The 19,028-nt window shown below is 56.2% G+C and overlaps 3 protein-coding genes across 5 annotated transcripts in view; 1 reads left to right on the top strand and 2 right to left on the bottom strand.

Annotated features, from left to right (window-relative positions):
• CPNE5 (copine 5) overlaps nt 1-4,049 on the top strand; it is an 86,055-nt gene extending 82,006 nt beyond the window's left edge. For both annotated transcript variants that reach the window (XM_014830986.3, XM_014830987.3), the window contains 3 exons: nt 651-708; nt 1,165-1,238; nt 2,437-4,049. In XM_014830986.3, the coding sequence (XP_014686472.1) occupies nt 651-708; nt 1,165-1,238; nt 2,437-2,655 (351 nt within the window). In that variant the 3' untranslated portion in view covers nt 2,656-4,049. The remainder of the gene's footprint in view (nt 1-650; nt 709-1,164; nt 1,239-2,436) is intronic.
• A 2,486-nt stretch (nt 4,050-6,535) lies between these two features.
• On the bottom strand, nt 6,536-7,861 carry LOC106824509 (galanin receptor type 3-like). The gene has a single exon (XM_014830812.3). The coding sequence runs from the start codon at nt 7,751-7,753 to the stop codon at nt 6,719-6,721; it is 1,035 nt and encodes a 344-aa protein (XP_014686298.3). The 5' UTR covers nt 7,754-7,861; the 3' UTR covers nt 6,536-6,718.
• A 3,999-nt stretch (nt 7,862-11,860) lies between these two features.
• The window catches only part of RAB44 (RAB44, member RAS oncogene family), a 30,083-nt gene continuing 22,915 nt past the window's right edge, over nt 11,861-19,028 (bottom strand). Inside the window, exons 10-14 of one of the 2 annotated variants that reach the window (XM_014830989.3) lie at nt 18,039-18,120; nt 16,845-16,959; nt 15,676-15,777; nt 13,841-13,917; nt 11,861-12,388 (exon numbers count right to left, since the gene is read on the bottom strand). In XM_014830989.3, coding sequence (XP_014686475.3) covers nt 12,298-12,388; nt 13,841-13,917; nt 15,676-15,777; nt 16,845-16,959; nt 18,039-18,120 — 467 coding nt within the window. In that variant the 3' untranslated portion in view covers nt 11,861-12,297. The remainder of the gene's footprint in view (nt 12,389-13,840; nt 13,918-15,675; nt 15,778-16,844; nt 16,960-18,038; nt 18,121-19,028) is intronic. The other variant, XM_044776574.2, reaches the window with a different exon arrangement.

The raw sequence follows: 19,028 nt of genomic DNA on the forward strand, positions 1-19,028 counted from the left end.
ACCACTCCTGGCTTCTTGCTGCAGAGCCTGGAGGGCTGGGCAGTGGGCTTTGGGGGGTGGGGCACACCGGCTGATGAGGGCTCCTGCTCCTAAGCTTTGTACCCACCACTTCATCACACTGGGTGGCCCACTACTTCCAGATGCCCGTGGCTCTCCCATTAACCCAACTTTGGGTTTGCTACCCTGGACCCCAGCCGGCCTGGCCAGGTAGAGGAGGTGAGAGGCACAGGAACGTGGCTCCCGCTCCCAGCTGGTCTGCCTGTATAAGGGGCCCCAGCCACAGCTGGCCCTCCTTTCAGGCCCCTGTAAAAGATGTCCCACATGATGGAGGCCCAGCGGCAGGAGAGGGGATGGAGGTGTCTCACAGAAGCAGACCTGTGACCCATTTCCCCTCTGCCCCCTTCCCCCTCAACCTTCTCCTCCTCGCTGATGCCCCACCTCTGTTTCCTTTGGTCTGTATTCCTGGCTGCCTTCTCCCCCGCCCCAACTCCTCTTTCTCTGTTTCTCTGTGTGTCTCCATCCACCTCTCTTCCATTTCTTCTCTGTCTGCCTTTCTTTTGATCCACCTCCTTCTGTCCCTACCCATGATTTACCCTTTCTTTTAACTGGCCCCTCGCCTGGGTCCACCCCCTCTCCATGCTGTCTCCCAGGCTGCCAAACTCCCCATGTCCATCATCATCATCGGCGTGGGCCAGGCGGAGTTCGACGGTGAGTCCCCAGACCCCTAGATGTTTCCCCAGAGGCTCAGGCCCTTGGGGATGACCCGTCCCAAAAGAGTGAGAGCTCACGCCTGGGCGTGGGTGACTCTCTGGGTGAGCAGGCAGGGTGTGAGGTGCGTTTGTTTGCGCAGGGAGGGGAGTGTCAGGGTGTGTACCCTACACCCACATCCCAAGGCTGTGGGGAGGCCCCACGTCACTCCTCCCTCCTCCAACCCTGGGAGCCTGGGGAGGGTGGGGGAGCTGGAGCCCTGGGCTACAAGTCAGAGACTCACCCGGCTGGGCTCCTCCTGTCTCGTGGCCTCAGTTTCCTCTTCTCTAACATGGGGGTCTGGTCTGACGGTCTCTGCCCTGAATTGGCCGGGATTGGAGGATAAGTCCACTGTCTTGCCAGGCCCAGGTACCCACCATTAATTCCCCCACCCCCATGCCCCTCCTCCCTGCACAGCCATGGTGGAGCTGGATGGTGACGACGTGCGGATCTCCTCCCGGGGGAAGCTGGCCGAGCGGGACATCGTCCAGGTGAAGCCCAGACCCTGCCTGCCCCGTGGAAAATTTGAGAGCCCCTCTAGCCAGGTTGACCTCACACCCACTTCTGAAGCCTTCTGTGGAAAAGGGCCTTGGAGGGGGCACTGGGAGCCCCAGAGTGGCCTGGCCACCACAGAAGGGAACAGAAGTCAGGCTTGGGTCCCACTTCTCTGTGGGCTGTCCCAGCTCTGCCATGTCTGAGACTCACCCCCAACATTGTTGTTGCCCCGACCAGGATGCTCTGCCCAGCCCTCTGAGCCCCGGCCCCACGGCCTCCTGCAGAGGACATCCATCTAACTGCTTGCAGCTGCTGTCGTTCTCTGCTGGGCTGCCTTCCCCGGGCGATGGCAAACCCCTCGAGGGGGAGCCGGTGTCTTTAGTGTCGCTGCAGCCCTCCCCGAGAACAGGCACTGCTTGCCTTGTTGAGTCCGTGTCTCAACATCTCCACGTAGGCCGGCAAATGCAATGAGCAGACAGGCCTTTGTCCTCAGGGGATCCCCGTCCAGTCCAGCCTCAGAACGCACCCCAGTAAGCCCGGCCCTCCCTGAATCTGAGACTGAGTCCCTAGTGCTTAGGAGATTCGTAATAAAAAACTGACTTTCTCCATAACCCCTGGATTGAAAAAAATCAGAGGGGGGGCAGTCATTCCAGACATGGAGACCAAAGATAGGGGGATGGAAACACCCAGAGCCAGGGCAATCTGGGAGGCAGGATGCGGTATGCAAAGGCCTAGAGGCGGGAGTGAGCCCGAGGCTCTCCAGGGTTGGGGACACCCGGGGAGGAAGCCAAAGGGGCCTGACTGTAGGTGTCCGCCAGAGAGAAAGAGAAGCAGGGCCAAAGAGACCAAGAGGGCTCTGCCTGAGAGGTATGAGGAGACAGGAGAGCCCGTTTCCAGAAGCCAGGGGACTCCTTCAGCCTTTCCTGGGCGCCTGCTGAGCGCCTGTGCTCAGTGCCAAGACCTGAGAGGTTAAGGACTCTTGTTGGGTGGTGTCTCCTGGCACCGAATAGGGGCTCATTACTTACGTGTTGAGTGAATGGAAGAGCAGTGACTCCGACAATTCACCCTCAGGGGGAGGGGTCGAGGGAAGTGGGCGGAGGCTGGGGAGGAGGGGGACAGGATCCCAGGCTTGGAGATTTGGGGGGCTGGGTCCGGCAGGAGCCCTCGCCTGACCCTGCCTTCCCTGCTGGCCAGTTCGTACCCTTCAGGGACTACGTGGACCGCACCGGCAACCACGTGCTGAGCATGGCGCGCCTGGCCCGCGACGTGCTGGCCGAGATCCCGGACCAGCTGGTGTCGTACATGAAGGCGCAGGGCATCCGCCCGCGCCCCCCGCCCGCCGCCCCGGCGCAGTCGCCCCCGCAGTCCCCGGGCCGCACGCCCCCTGCCTCCCCCCTGCACACGCACATCTGAGCCCGGCCTGCGGCAGGGTTGGGGCCTGGGGAAGCCAAGAGGAGGACAGGCAGGGGCCCCAGACCCAGCTACTGTCCACCCAGCCCGCCCGGCCTTTGGCGCCTGTGTGCCTGGGCTGCGGCAGGGGGCGGGGTCTCTGGAGACTCCTCCCACTTTCCTGACCGCACAGCCCCAATCCAGGGAGCTGGGGGCCACAGGTGGTGGAGGTGGCTTCTGAGCCCCTGCTCTTCTCTTCTTTCCCTGACACCTGGTTCTAACCCAGCCAGGAAGGTGTTAACAATCAGGATATTTGGGGTCTCCCTCAGCCCACCTGAGCGATCCCGTGTGCTCCTGTAAGAAGCCTGGTCTGGGCCTCCCTCCTCCAGGCCCTGTTGTCCCTCCCCACTCCTGTGGTGTCTACTCCTGTCGCCCACCCCTAACCGCCACCCCAGTATCTACCTTGTCCCTAGTTCCGGGGAAGCCCGGGGGCTGCCAGGGTGCCGGGATGTCTGAACGCGGACACTGCATGCCGTGGGAGCTTTGCAGACCCAGGAGGAGAGGCTGGGTGGGCCAGAAAGGGAGGCTTTTCGGGCACAGGTCCTTTCTGGTGCCTCTCAGGCCCCATGTGACGCTGGTTCTAGACACACGCATCCACAGGGGGCCCCCGGACACCTCCACGGTTGGCTCCCCTCCTGCCCCCAGGGGCTGCTCAGGGTCCTTGGTGCCCACTCCCTGCTGTCCACTGGAGGCCTGGGCGGGGAGCAGCCTGGCCCCGGCACTCCCACACTGCCCCCCTGTCCATGGACAGGAGACGGGAGTCCTGGGTTCAAGCCCTGCCTGCGGGGGGAACCCAAGCCAGGCCCCTCTGCCTTCTGGGTCCATTCCCACATCTGTGAGGCAAGAGGGCTGGCCAGTGGTCCAGGGTTTACCTTCGAATCTGGTGTGCTGAGAGTCCATTCATCCCGTGCCGGCTTTCCCACCCCACTCCTCACCAGCACAGCCCCTCCCCCAGGCCGTCTTGGCTCTAGGGTCACCCTGTTCCAAGCTGTCCCCCCAAATCCACCCTCATCTTTCAGCCTGGGCTCTGGTGTCTGAGCCGGAGCCCCTGCCCCTGCTGTGGGAAAGGTGAGACAGGCATTCTCACCCCGGGTCCCCCAGCGCCCAGCCTGTGGCCACGTGGGGAGCAGGTCATGCATGCCAGTCCCTCCCTCCCCCGGGGTGCCTCAGCCCCCTCAGGCCCCCGAGCCTGGGAAGAGAGCAGCCCCGATCCCCATCTGCTGCCCGACACCGCTTCCCTCCCAGTCGTGCATGATGGTGGTGTTTCCACGCTGTCTGCTCCTGTGCCCGCCTGTCTCTGAGACAGTCTCTGTGTGGAACTTGCCTTAAACTGAAGTAAATTTGGTTCTTTTACTAAGGTTCCTTGTTTTCTTTCCTCCTGTGAAAAGTAGCACCGATGCTGCTGTGTGACAGAGTCCACGTTCTCCTCTCCCTCTCTCCCATTCCTTTCAACAGGGTTTACTGAGCAGCTATGATGTGCCCAGATCTGTGCTACACACTGGGGACACAGAGAACAAACACAGGCCTGTCTCCACATAGAGCTCACGGCAAACACACGCATAAGACAGGGAACACACAGCAAGCACATAAATAGGTAAATAATGTAATTATTTGGCGATAAGAGTTACAAAGAAGAATAAGAAGGTAGAGAGTGACGTGGTGATATTTTAGATGACGTGGTCAGGGAGGGCCTCTCTGAGGACGTGATGTTTGAGATGAGCCCTCAGTGAGAGAGGGAGGCAGGCTGATAGCTGAGGCAAGAGAGCTCCACATAGAGGAAATGCAAGTGCAAAGGCCCTGAGGTGGCAGCGTGTGTTTGAAGGACAGCAAGGAGACTGGTGTGGTTGGAGTTGCGTTAAGGAGGGGAGAGTGCAGGAGATGGGGTCAGGGAGGTGAAGAATCCAGAATGCATACGGCCTGTAGGCCACTGTGAGGAGGTGAGAGAGATGAGTCGGATGATTCTCTAAAGCAAGCAGGTCACCTTACTGCACTGGATCACTCATTTGCTCATCTCCACAGTCCTCACTGAGTGTCAGTGCCAGGCCCTGCTCAGGTCTGGAGACGCTGACTCACCACTTGCACCCACAGGGGGCCACCCTCTGCTCTGGAACAATGAGCAAGGAAATCCCACAACCCTGGGTAGCGATGCCAACCCAGCAGGAGGGGCTGGGGTCTGTGAGCAACAAAGGGGGGTTCTTGGCGCCGCTGGACCATACTCGGGCCAGTGCCCAGGATGAGTTACTGCTCCTCTGTGCGAGGGGACCGTCACTCCTTCCTCCACGATCGTTGTACAGCCATTAGAGCGGCATGCAGATATGCACACGTGCACGGGACCCACAGAAGCTTAGGTACACAACAAACACCATTTTCCTCCTTGTCCCTCTTCACATATAAATCCCTGTGGCCACTGGGGACCAGGATCACAGGGCAAGTGGACTGCTCTCTTCTCTGGCAGGCTTGCCCTCGGCTCAGCCTTCCAGGCAGCCGTTCCCAATCTGCACATCACAAGAAATTTGGTACTAATTACACCAGAGGGCAGGACTTGTTTACTGCTTACAAATGTGATGGGAAATGAGAGCTGACTCACGCTGCCCCTGTGATTAGATGCCCCTCTGACTTGCATTCCGACACGCTTTGAGTGGGAACCGGGTGGGGTCACAGCTCAGGAAGGGGGAAGTTCCCAGAACCAGCAGCCTGTTTCACCTCACCTTGGTCACCGTGGGAAAGTGTCCGGAGGAGATGCCCGCCCGGCAGGAGAATGAGGCTCAGACCACTGCCCCAGGGTGCCGAGAGCATGTTTCCTGCTCAACACTGTCGCTTCTCCCCTGGGTTCTTTCCCAAAGTGTGTTCCCCGGAACACTGGTCCCTGGCATGGATTTGGGGAAGCTGCCTGCTTGGAGCCCCTCTCAGAGGGTCCCAGTGGCCCTTGGGGTATTCAAGGCTCTGAGAAGTCCTGCAGCAATGAGATCAGTTTGAATTGGTTCAACCATTTCTCAAACTTTTCGACGACAGAGCCCGTGCGTGTGTGTTTAGCTGTAACCCTATTACCAAGCAGAGTATGTCGTCTTGGGAATTTCAGTATAGACAATCTCCCCAGTCCCCAGGCCAGCAGAGAAGCCTGAGGCCTGCCCACAGGGGGCCAGAGGGAGGGCGTGGAGTTTGGGAATTTCTCAGAGAAGATAGGGGTAGGGGGGTGGGGACCTCCAGTCGGCTCTGGAGAGAAGAAAGGGGCCCCAAAAGGGTCCCTGCCCCAGCCACGCTGGGAAGAGAAACTACAGGGAAGAAAGGAAGGCGTTCAGAAATTCGCAGGCCCGGACTCTCACTCTGTGTTGCCTTCGTGTCCCTTACTGGGCTGAGAGGTGGGTGTGACAGAGCTGGGGGGGGGGGGGGCGGTGCAGGCAGGGAAGGGAGAGGTGGCTGAAAGGCTCTCCTAGGCTGTGAGCCCCACCCAGGCTGTGGCTGGCCTCTCCCCTCGCCCCACTCAATCCCCAGGCCTTTAGGAATCAGGACCCCAGGCTGTCAGCCCCCAGATCATTCCTCCACCTGCTTCTCTACCCTTTGAAGTCCCGTTACCACCCTCTTGTCTACTCATTCAGATGCCCCTGAATTAATAAAAATAAATGATGGTAATAGTAGTAATGACCAACACTCACATGCATTTACCAAGCACCAGCCTTCTTCTAAGCACTTTACGTGTGTTAAGTAAGTTTATCTTCATAACAGCCCTGTGAAGAAGGGACGGTCATTATCGCATCTTCCAGATGAGAAAACTGAGGCACAGAGATGTTAAGGGATTTGTGCAAGGTCATACAACTGGAAAGTAGTAGAGTCTGTGGGTCTGTGAGCCCCAAGGTAGAATGGAAACATTGACCTGGTTGCCACTTAGTTGCTGTGTCACCTTTGCTGGGCCACCTGCCCTCTCTGGATCTCAGTCTCCTCACCAGTAAAACGGAAGGGACGGGCTCTAATATCGCTAAAGGGTTTTCCCGTCTCTCTTGATTCTCAGCCTTCCCCTCAGCCTATCCTCTCAGACCCCAGCCAGACCCCATAGGCCTCCTGGGGCCCTGTCATGGCCCGGCTGGATGGGCTCCATCACCATACCAGCCCCTCCCACACCCCTGGGGTGCCTGGCTGCCATCGGCCTGCAGAAGAGTTTCCTGAGCCCTGCCCGGAAGGCACGGGAGAGACAGAAGCACAGGATGGGGCTGACGGCACAATTGGAGTAGGCCAGGATGGTGCAGAGGCCGGATGTCACGAAAGCCGTCGGCGTGGCGGGCAGGCCACCCATGGCCGCTACATAGCCGAGCACGGAGCAGGGCCCCCACATCAGCACGAAGACCAGCAGCACTATAAGGATGAGCCCCGTGTTCTCCCGGTGCTCCTGGATGCTCTCCCCGACGGGGCCCCGTGGCCGTGTCCACAGGAGCCAGCCCACGTGGCTGAAAGAGCAGCCCAGGCCCAGCACGCAAGGCAGGAAGGCCAGAGCCCCCAGCAGCGTGAAGTAGCAGGAGGTCCAAGCAGGGCTCAGAAGCAAGAGGCAGGCCCGGGCCCGCACTGCCTCCTCCACCACCACTCTCTGGAACAGCCAGTTGGGCAACGAAGCAGTGAGGCCCAGGATCCACATGGCCCCACAGAGCAGCAGGCGGGCACCCTGGCTGCATGGGAGGGCCACGTCAGGCCGGGCCACTGCCACGTGGCGCAGAAGGGCCGTGGCCACCATGCTGTAGAAGGTACAGAACATGGTGGCGTTGTTGGTGGCCTGGCTGGTGGTGCAGACGGCCTGGCCCAGCCACCAGTCATGCCTCAGGAAGCTCAGCAGCAGCACAGGCACCACACAGGACAGGAAGAGCAGGTCAGACAGCGTGATGTTCACCATGAGGCTGGTGGTCAGGGCGAGGAGCGGGCGAGGGGTGCCGGGGCCCTGGCCCACCACCAGCAGCATGAGCCCATTGGCCAGCAGCCCCACCAGCAGGATGAGGCCGCAGGCCCCAGCAAAGATGAGTCGGAGCCGTTGCTCGGGTGTAGCTGTGAGCCTCGCGGTGAACGTGACATTGGGTTCCATCCTCCTGCTCCAAACACACAAGGACAGCGTAGAGACCAACCCGAGGGCCGCCCCTCCTTCCCTGCGGAGCCCCCTCCTCTCCCAGACACCTGCACACAGCAGGTGCCCTTGGCGGACATTAGCCCCTGTAGACCTCACAACAACCTGATGGGACAGGCTCCTCGACAGTCTGGGTTCCAATCCCACCTCTGCTCCTGGGTAGCTCCATGACCCTGGGAATGTTACCTAATGTTTCTCTACCTCAGTTTCCTCAACTCTCAAAAAGTGAGGAAATAAAGAAAATAAAACACATGTCAGGGGCCAGTCTCGTGGCCAAGTGGTTAAATTCGCACACTCTGCTTCGGCGGTCCAGGGTTTCGCCGGTTCATATCCTGGGCGCGGACATGGCACCACTCGTCAGGCCATGCTGAGGTGGTGTCCCACACAGCACAACCAGAGGCACTCACAACTAGAATGTATAACTGTGTATTGGGTGGCTTTAGGGAGAAAAAGGAAAAGAAATAAAATCTTTAAAAAAAAACACATCAACAGGGTCTGCCACTAAAAGGTGAGATTCAGGTAATTTTCATTTTCTTCTTTTTAATTTATCTCTAAAACTTCTGCAGGGAGTAAGAATTGAATCTGATAAATAAATATTATATATATATATTTTTTTTTTTTTTTGAGCAAAACCTTGCCCTACCTGTGAAACAGGCAGATTTTTATCTGAGGTTCAAGTAAGAAAGTGGATACGCAAGGGTTTCCAGAAGGTGTAAAGCCCCAGGCAGTGGTTCTCTGCACATTGGGATCATCTGAGGAGTTTCAAAAATACTAGGGCTGGCCTGGTGGCATAGTGGTTAAGTTCACACGCTCCAATTCGGGGGCCCAGGGTTCATGGATTCAGATCCCGGGTACGGACCTACACACCACTCATCAAGCCAGGCTGTGGTGGCATCCCGCATACAGAATAGAGGAAGATTGGCACAGATGTTGGTTCAGGGCCAATCTTCTTCACCAAAAACAACAACAACAACAAAACAAACAAACAAATGCCTGAGTCCCACCCCCGAAGACGTGATTTAATTGGTCTGGGCTTTGGCATTTTTGAAAGATCCCCGATGACTGTAAGGGGCAGACCACCTTGGGAACCACACCCTCTATGGTAGTGCTGTGCTGGTACCTAACAGGGTAGGGGCAAGCACTGCACCCCAGCTGTCGGATCTTCCTCCTCACCCTGGCTCCTTCCCACAGGCTGAAGACATGGGGAACCCCCAACTGAGAGGACTCAAGCTGGGAGGTGGGGTCTAGACATCCCAACCTGCGCCTGGGGGCCAGGACCCCCAGCTTTAGTGGGGAGAGACTTGCCCATTAACTCAATGAATAAATAGTTCCTGAGTGTTTACCCTGAGCCAGGTTCTGGGAATCCGGCAGCAAACAAGACAGTGGGGTCCTAATTCTAGTCCCCATTCCCTTTCCTCCTGCACTGGGGGTAGGGCTGGAGAGACCCCTCTCTAGCTGGCTCGGAGCAAGGACTGGGGGTCCCCGGAGCCCCTCCTGCAGAGCCCTGTCTGGGGGACTTGCTTGGTCTCGGGGACCCTGTAGCATCAACCTGCCTGAGGGCAGCTCAGAAGAGACCGGAGACTGCGGACTCTCTGTGGGGTCTCAGACTGCCCCAGGGCCTGCAGGGGAGGGAGGAATGAGGGACAGGCCAACACCCTAACTGCCCTGGAGGGACGCTGTAATGAAGCCACTCTCTCTGCATTTGTTACTGTATATTTTTTCCACCTGGCCCAGGCCTGCCTGCCAATGACATGCCTGGAAGGAAGGGGAGGGGCGGGAAAGGCAGAGGAAAAAGAAGAAGGGATGGGGAGAGGGAAAGAAAGGCTCGAGGGACCGGGCCCCTGCTCCACCCAAGCTTCCTTTCCTGCCTCTAAGAAGCTCCATGACTACGTGGTCAAGCTTGTGGGCACTGCAGCCTGGGTTCAAAACCCCGCTCCACCACCTGCTGGCTGTGTGACTGTGGACAAGTTACTCAGTCCTCTGTGCCTCACTTTCCTCGTCTGTAAAATGGGATAATAATAGGCCCAATCTCATAGGGTTGATGTGAGGATTAAATGAAGTAACACAAGTTAAGTGCTCAGAACAGCGCCTGGCACAGAGTAGGCGCTTGGTAAATGAAGGCCGTTGCTCTGCTCCTGCGCACCCTTAGTTCCCAAAGCTCTCTGCCCTAACATCCCTGCCCTCCCCCCTCACTCCACATCCTGAGCCCCATCAGCCCAGTCCCACCCTCCTTTTCTTAATCAGCCTCAAGCTCAGTTGTGACCAGAGGCCCCTTGGCTGACATGCCCCGAGGACTCACCGCTTGCCTGGAAGTTCGCTCTGAAGTCCAGCTTGAGTCCCTCCGGGGGCTCTCCTCGCCTGCCTTGTGCTGCTCTGTGGTTCCTGAGCCCTGCTTGCTGACTTGGAGCCCTCTGACACCGGGAGAGGCTGGCCTCCCCTCCACCACTGTTCTCTGCACAGAAGCTGGATCGAGCCAGGGAAAGCCGAGAGAGGGCTCTGGGCAGGTGTGCGTCGCTTCCTGCGCCCCACCTCTAGGGAACCTGAGCTAGCTGCCTGAGGCCGGGGCAGAGCTGAGATGCGGGGACAGGTCCGGGGGCCACTTCTGTACCAGGTCCCCCAAGGGACAGGGGCTCTATCCGCTCTGCTGGCTCCCCCAGGAATCACACCCTGCCTACCTGCCTCATTAACTCGAGGGCCCACAGGACAGAGATGTCGGTGCCTGCCAGGTCCCCAGACGCCAGAGAGAGGGCCATTAGCAACAGCAGGACCTGTCCCCCACCCCCCCATCCCCGCCCAGGGCCAGGCATCACTCACTCCAGTCTGCTTCTCCATGTCTCTCTGTCTCTCAGTCTCTGTCTCTGTCTTCTCTGAGCATACCACAGGCCTAGAAATTACTCAGAGCAGGAGGCGGTTGTGTGCTGACGGAGAGGATCCAGGAACAGAGAAGACAGTGGGGGTAAGAAAGAATCAGCAAGGGTGGCTGGTAAGAGAACTGGCAGGTCACGGAATCACCCTGTGGATGGTCTAGAGGTTGAATGGGGTCCACTGAGGACATCTGATCCAACCTTTGGTAGCTTCTGATGCCTGAATCTTCTCCACCTCACCTGTTACCAAGTGTCACCTGGCTTCTGCTTGTATGCCTCTAGTGACAGAGAGCTCCCTGCTGCTGAGGCCTCCCTTTTTGGAATTGAGCAGAGGGACAGGGGCCAAGGGCAGAGACCTTGATTAAACAAGTTGGAGGCCCTGTCCTCTATCACCTGCCTGCCCTCTTTCCCCTCCGTTCTCTCTCTGCCCGTCTGTCTCCTGAGCTGTCTTGGCTTGTCTCTCTATGACACTGGGGTTTCCTCTGATTCAGCTGAGGAATTCACCAGCACCCGAATGACCACAAGGTTCCCAGCTCAGCGCCCTGCACACACTGGACTCTGACATGGTGAGCCTCATTGGGGTTACGGTGAGAGGAGGCAGACAACACTTTTGCAAACACAGGTGACAGGAGATGGTCCAGCACCAAGAGGCCATCTCCCTATGCCCCTCAAAGCAAGCTCCCCCAGGGCGCTGACAACCGCAGCCCCGGGTTGTCACGCATACCTTTCGGGAGGCAAATGTTGTGCAATTCTGGGAATTCCCTCAAAAGTCCCAAAGAGAAGCCCATGAGTGAGCTGAATCCCATTCCCCTGGCTCCCCAGGCCCCACCAGCCACACCCCAGCTGCACCCCAAGGGCACCCAGCTGCACCTCAGGGCTGGGGGCTGCACCAGGGGACACCACGGCATTGGGGTGGGGGTGGGATCCCCGAATGTGACCCCTTAGAGGCAGATCTTGGGGAAAGGGAGTGGGGCTGGGGCTCAGGGAGCCGGGGGTTGGGGAGGGGGCATATCAGGGGCCATCAGAACATTGTTGCTCCCCAGGAATGGGATTCTGCGCAGAAGACACCTCATGCTTGCAGACAGATGATGAGTGAGGCAGGGGCCACCAGCTGTGCCAGGCACGGACAGTGGCGCTGCTTTCGTAAACAGCGTGCTTTGTAATAAACAGGCTAGAGCAATTCATAATCAGCACCAAAGCAAGCTCCTTGAGAAGTCTCTTTCCCTCCTCTCAGCATTTATTTTTATTTCTGATTATATAAGGAATACCCAGTCACTGTAGAAGACCTGAAAATACAAATACATATAAAAAGGAAAATAACACCCCCAGGAATTCACCCCATAATTTTACTACTCAGAGATGTGTGGCGTATTTTCCTTAAGTTGTTTTTCTAGACTTTCCCATTCTTTAAAAGTTTTAAACTCCCCCCCTCCCCAACACCCTCCAAGCCTTATTTACTCAGCAAAGTCCTTCTCTGGAGCACAAAGGGCAGCTTAAGTGTCACCCCTGGAATCCGAGTCCTGATCTGAGGATGGTTTTCCTGGACTGGCCCTCTCTGTCGTTGTCCGGGAAGGTGGGACAGGAGCTGAGGAACAGGAGGCCCCTGAGGGGTGGCTGTCCTACCCTGGTCAGGCCAGGTGGTCAGAAGCAGCAGAAAGCTCTCTTCGGCGGCCTCTCTGGGGCCACCTTCACCAGGGAGCCCATCAGGCGGTCTTCTTGCATCTTGAGTGACCTGCGTGACACCCAGGCATCAGTCCTCTCTCTCACCTCCCAGGGGCAGCAGGGAGGGGCCCTGGAGTGCAGCTGGGAGGCTGGGGGGCTGGACTCCTGAGCTTCCCCTCCCAGCTGCTCTGCCCCTGCTCGGCATTCCATGCGGCACCAGGAAAACCGGGCCACAGGGACTCGGCCTTCTGTCTCTTTCCTGGCATTCTTTCCAGCCTACAGTGCACCAGGTACCACGAAAGGGACTCTGATTATGACCATGAAGTCACATGTCCTTGCCTTGAGTGGTGAGGGAGGCAGAGAGGAGAAGGGGTGGTCAGGACCCAGGAGTGGAGAGGCACAGAGGGGGACTTCACAGCAGGTCCTGGAGAGATCTAGGGACGAAGGCGGCAGTCGGTGCTGAGACTCAGCAGTGGACAAGCGTTCACTAGCAGAAAAGAGGGGTGTACTCCAGGCAGAGGGCAAAGGCACAGGATCAAGAGACCTTGAGGGTGGGGGAAGCGAGGGAAGCTCCTTCATTCGTTCGTTCATTCATTCATGCATGCGTGCATTCGCTCACAATGTACTTGCTGTGCGCCGGGCACTGCTCTAAATCCCAGAGCCTCAGGACTGAGTGGCCAGAAAGAAGCCTTGGAGGCAGCAGGGGCTCAGGGCTCTGTGGGCCTGGAAGCCACATTCAGGAACTCGGCCTTTTATCCTAAAGCAAAGGGAAGCCCCGAGCAGCTGTCTTCTGGAGGCCGTCACGGCCGGATCGGGGTGCAGTGGAACAAGGTGACCCTCGCGGCTTTGTCAAAGCAGGGGCTTAGAGATCCTCCGGTCCAATACCCTCCCCCGACTCACTTCATCCACGTATGGAGCACCTGGTCTGTGCCAGCCCCACAGCCCCGGGAGCAGGGAGGGGAGAGCCCCGCAGACCCAGGCCTGCCCTCCCGGAGCTGCGGGCGGCCTCATGTGGGAGGCAGAGGCAACAAGGAAACAAATGCCTGTGCAATTACGACTCATCAAGAAGGGCTGTGAAGGACACGACAGAGGACGGTGATCCAGAACAGTGGTGGGAGGGGGCGCAGTTGGGGAAGGGCCCTGAGCAGCTGAAGCTTAGAGAGAGAGAGAGAGAGAGAGATCGAGTGCACACACGGCACAGGGGGACAGGGGAGATGGCTCTGGAGACGATGCAGCCCACTGTGAGGCATTCGGATTTTATTCCAAATCCAGTGGAAGTCACTAGAAGGTTGGAGGTAGGGGAGTGACTCTCCTGCCGCACTTAGATGAGAACACTGGGGCTCAGAGAGGGGACGTGAGACTTTGGGGAGGGGATGGAGCTAATGGGACTGGTAGAACTGGAGTGAGAAGACTCCCCACACAGTGCTCTCTCTCCTTCCCCAGACTGGGGAGCTCTGTGATGTCACAGGTGTCCCATCTCACACAAGAGGATTCTGGGTGGGGTGCAGCAGGTGGCACTTACCGGGCCAGGTTCACCATGGGCTCCAGGATGTTGTGGCCCAGGGCAGCACTACACTCTCCAAAGGAGACCCCCAGCTCCTGCAGGCCAGACAGACAGGGGTGTGGGTGCCTTGGGGGAGACCACCCAGAGTCCAGGCGGCAGCCTTCCCCACCAAAGGCCTGGCCATCAGACAGCATCACACCTGGTACGTCCCCTGGCCAACTCCAGCAGGCGAGGCAGCCCTGTGTCCATGTGGCCCAGGTCCCCATCCTCACTCCTCTGCCCACTGCCCCTCCACCCTGGCTGGCCAAGGTGTCAAAAATGCCACCTCGGAAACACTTCACAGCCTTCAGAGTGTCAGTGGGAAGCCTGTGGCCCCACTTGGAGAAATGTCCTTGGGTCCCTTTTTTTTTTTTTTTTTTTTTTGCTGAAGAAGATTCTCCCTGAGCTAACATCTGTGCCAATCTTCCTCTACTTTGTAGGTGGGTTGCCACCACAATATGGCCACTGAGGAGTGGTGTAGGTCTGCGCCCAGGAACCAAACTTGGACTGCTAAAGCGGAGCACACTGAACTTAACTACTAGGCCACAGGGCTGGCCCCCTTGGGGACATTTGTAAACCATTAGCTATGTTTTTTTAATCTTAAAAATAATTGGAGGACATATTGGAAAATACAGCATAAAAAGTATAAGTACGAAATGCAAACCACTCTTGTTAGTATTTGAGTATGTATTTCCATTCCGTTTTACATAACCTTTTATTGGAGGGTGGGACACTAAATGTCATCATACTGTTAGGTTAGACCCTATGAAACTGCCGTTTTGGTGGGCCCCAAACAGTCAAATATCAGTCATCTCATAGGGTTCAACCTAACCTATACCAGGACTTGCAGCTGCCTTTCTGACTTCACATTATTTATGAGTATTTCTTCCACACCCTTAAACATTCTTCCAAGACGGGATTCTTATGGCAAATGCTAGCCTCTCCCAGGAACCTCCACAATTTAACCACCAACTGCTGCCAAATGTTTGTTCTTATAAATCAGACTGTCAGGAACATCCTCATATAAACAAGTGTGATTATACATTATGTACGGGGATCCGTGACGCTATTCTCTCAGGGATCCTTATTTCTGATTCTCTCCTCAGGATAAGTTGCTAGAAAAGGAAGAACTATGTCAAAGAGAGGAGCCACTACTTTCAGGAGGAAAAAACTCCCGCCGACCAGGAGCCGCAGTGATGACCTCAGGGTTATGAGAAATGAGAGGAGAAACAGGAAGGAAATAAACACGGAAATGCCACAAGGGTTGGTGTCCGAGGCGGGCCGGGGCATGACTCTTTTTCCCTTCTTTATTATTCTTTAGATTTTCCGGGATGTGGTCAAAGTCTATTCATAAATAAGTAGTAGCCACTGTCTGGTGGTGGGGCCTTTGATGCCATCTTCCCAGGCAAGAATTTGGGTCTTAAGATAGAATAAATTAGAAGGAATGTTATGTTGATTAGAGACCAGAGGTAAAGTTAAGATTTGATTGGGAATTTTAAGTGACGCTTTTGAAACCTTTATACTCTAAGGATGTTTTTTGTTGTTAGGACTTTGTGTGGGCATCTGCTAATTCAACAGTGAGGTTCAATGTTGTGCCCACCATTACAGCCTCACATGTGGGTCTAAGTCAGGGGTGGGTGGGGGCAGAGGTGGCCAGGCTGCTGTCCATGCTGACCTGGCCCTTGGTGGGGCAGGGGCAGGAATGAGCAACGGGTCCTTCTCGGGTGCCCAGGCCAGGGTGACATATGCACCACCCTCTGGGGAGGGGTGTGCCCAGTGCAGGCTGGGGGAGGGTCCGACGCCCGGGTGCTCACCTGGGCCAGTTGCTGCCCAGCCTCGGTGGGCACCTGCCGCTCCTCCTCACAGTCCATCTTGTTTCCCAGGAGAAGGATGACCACCCCGCCGGACCCTACATCCTGCACACAGAACACACGCCCTCAGCCACACACGCTGAGCGCCTGCTGTGTGCCAGGCCCTGGGGGATTTGGACCTGCCCTCCAGGAAGCTGGGCATGCGCCTCCTCCCCACACACACACCCACCTTCCACGTCACACTCCCTCCACACCCTTCCGCCTTGACGCCTCCCCCTCCATCTGCAGGGGGTCTGTCCCTCCCTCTGCCTGAAAACATGTCACCCACTTTCCAAGGCCCACCTCAAAGTTTCCTCCCCCAGGAAGCCTTCCTGGTTTGCTCCTGCCCAGGTCCCTCCCTTCCTGCCTGTGCTGAACAGCCCAGCACTTGGGCTGCGTGGATCATTTCCTAATTGTTGCATGGACAATAATAATAATAATAACAGCTTCTGTTTACTGAGAGCTTACTATATACCAGGGACTGCTGAAGGCAATTATATCAGTTAATCCCCAAAATTCCTCTATGAGAGAAGTCAGGAAATGAAGTTCAGAGAGGTTAAGTCATTGGCCCACGGTCACAGAGTTTGGGAGGTGGGTAGTTGGGATTCAAACCTAGGTCCTGTCAGACCCCAGAGCCCAGCTCCCCTCATCATTATCTTATCCTACTTGTTTTGCATCTCTTCAACTAGACTGGAAACTTCTAGAGAGAAGACAGCATGTCTTACTGCATACCTCTCTGCTGTGCTGGTACCTAGTGCAGAATTTTGATAGATGCCTATCAATTAACTACATAGGGGAAAGAACTAGAGATGTGTGGATAGAGGAATTATCACCTAGAGTGGTACTAGAATTCATTATTCCCAGGTGTTAAGAAGATGTCACAGAGCTGTATGCAGGAAAGAAATGTTCATAGCACAAAGGAGGTAGTTTGTTTTGGAGGCTATACTATGTGGTTGTGGTTTCTTTATACTACTATTCTCCTAGCCCATCCAGCCACATGCCCTTAGTGGGTCATGTCACCCACATATCTGTCATGTCATTTGTAATCCTGGGAGAAAAGGGGGGAATAGTCAGGATACAAGTTCCTTCTTGACTCCAAAAACTGGGGCCAATTCCATCAGCCATCTGCTCACCTGGAGACAGTCCAGCCAGTAGCGTATGTGGGCAAAGCTCTCCTGGGAGGTGACATCGTACATGAGCACCACTCCGTCAGCCTTGCGGAGCAGCTGCCGCGTCACGCTGTGGTACCTGTGGCCCAGAGAGTCTGCGTGAGGCCAGGCCTGGTGGGCTGACCCCAGGCCCTGGCCTCTCTGGGGGTCAGCCCCTCCATCCGCAAAGCGGGAGAATTAACCTCTCCTGCTTCTAACTGCTTCCCGAAGAGCGTGCGTGTGCTTTCCTTCCTACAGCCTAGCTAGTGTTGAACAGGTGATAGTGCTCAGGGCTCAGATTTCAAAAGGTACCAAAGGGCACCCAGCGAAAAGTCTGTCCCCTCGAGGACACCCCCAACCTGCAGCCACCCAATCCCCTTCCCCAGAATTGACCAGGGGTTCCAGTTTCTTAAATATCTTTCCAGAAGTATTTTATGAATATACATAAATGTATATAAGCATACACAGACATACATATATAATATACACATACATACACATACCCTTTTTCCCCTGTTTAACATAAATATGGTGTAAAACGCTCACTATACTTATTAATATTCAGTAGTCTATAGTTAGCTTTTTCCCGTTAATAAAATGGCTGGGAGGTGTTTCCCTATTCGTCCATAAAAAGGGTCCTCCGTCTTTTTTGTGGCTTCGTAATATTCCACTGTGTGGATAGAGCCTGACTGACTTAACCGGTCCGCTACTGATGCCATTTAGGTTGTTTCCCATCTTTCACAATTTAGCCGATGTTGCTGTGGACGATCTTGTCCCTCTGACACTGTAGTCATGTGTGAGTTTATCAGTAGAATGAATTTCTGGAAGTGGAACCGCTGGGTCAAAGATGTGCCTTCTGTGTTTTGCTCACTACTGCCCAGCTGGAAAGCGGAAGGCCAGTGTCTTCAGAAGGACAAGCGATTGGGCAGCTGTCCCTGTGGGCCACGTTGGGATGGCTCTCACAGATGCCCTGCCAGGCCGAGGGGGCCTCTGGGTCTGCTGCCCTGTGTCCCCCACTGGAGCTGGACCCATCTCTCCTTCCCGACCCCCTGGATCCTTAAGGGCAGATGCTGCTTTTGCACTCGGTTTCCTCTTGCTCATGTTGGGCTGCCCTCCACCCCTCCACACCCCGGGCTCAGCCCAGGTCCCAATATTTCTAGTATAGACAGTGCCTGTCACCTCTCCTGGCCAGCCGTGTCCCAGAACTGCAGGGCAAAGCACTTGCCGTCCACCAGCAGGTTTTTGACCCGAAAATCCACTCCTAGGACACACAGAAGGGGGTTAGGCCTGCTTCCAAGTTACCGTCCAGCACTTCAAGCCAAGGCCTGCCCGAATATATACCTGTCCCCAACACCAGCCCCAGGGGGTGGGAACCTCCAGCTGCTGGGCTTCCGTCCACTCTCCAAATCTTTTTTCTTTTCTTTTTTTTTTTGAGAAAGATTAGCCCTGAGCTAACATCTGCTGCCAATCCCTCCTCTTTTTGCTGAGGAAGACTGGCCCTGAGGTAACATCCATGCCCATCTTCCTCTACTTTATGTGTGGGACACCCATCATAGCACGGCTTGCTAAGTGGTACATTGGTCCACACCCGGGATCCAAACCAGCAGACCTGGGGCTGCCGAAGCAGAACGTGCGAACTTAACTTCTGCGCCACTGGGCCGACCCCTCTCCAAATCTTATTCACCCTCAAGGGCCCACATCCTCCAAGAGGGCTTCCTTGCCACCCAGCGCATGGGGTTCACTTCCGCACCCTGACAGTCCGTGCCAATACAAGGCACCTTGCATCGTTCTGACCTCTATGAACTTATCTGTCTTCCCACCTGCACAGCAACATTTATTCCTCAGGCCGCTTGGGAAAGTTGGCTTCATTATTTTATTTTTATAATACTCCCTGTTTCATCCCCTAATTATTGCACACATCTTCCCCCTTCAACCGGACGGTGGGGTACATAGGCAGCCTAGGAAGGCGGAAGGAGCACTGACTTCAGGGGTGACTGACTGGGCTGTGAGGTGTCCACCCTGTACTGCTGAACCGGCTGAGGGACCTCAGGCAAGTCACTTGGCCTTTCTGAGCCTGCCTTCCTCGTCTGCAAGGTGGCGATGTACAATGAACCACAGTGCAGGGTGGGTGAGAGGGTTAAATGACTCGTGTCAGAGGTCCAGCCCAGT

This window comes from Equus asinus, chromosome 8 (genome assembly GCF_041296235.1).
Source record: "Equus asinus isolate D_3611 breed Donkey chromosome 8, EquAss-T2T_v2, whole genome shotgun sequence".
NCBI classification, from domain to species: domain Eukaryota; kingdom Metazoa; phylum Chordata; class Mammalia; order Perissodactyla; family Equidae; genus Equus; species Equus asinus.

Coding starts and splice junctions, on each gene's coding strand:
- LOC106824509 (XM_014830812.3), bottom strand. CDS start 7,753: ATGGAACCCAATGTCACGTTCACCGCGAGGCTCACAGCTACACCCGAG.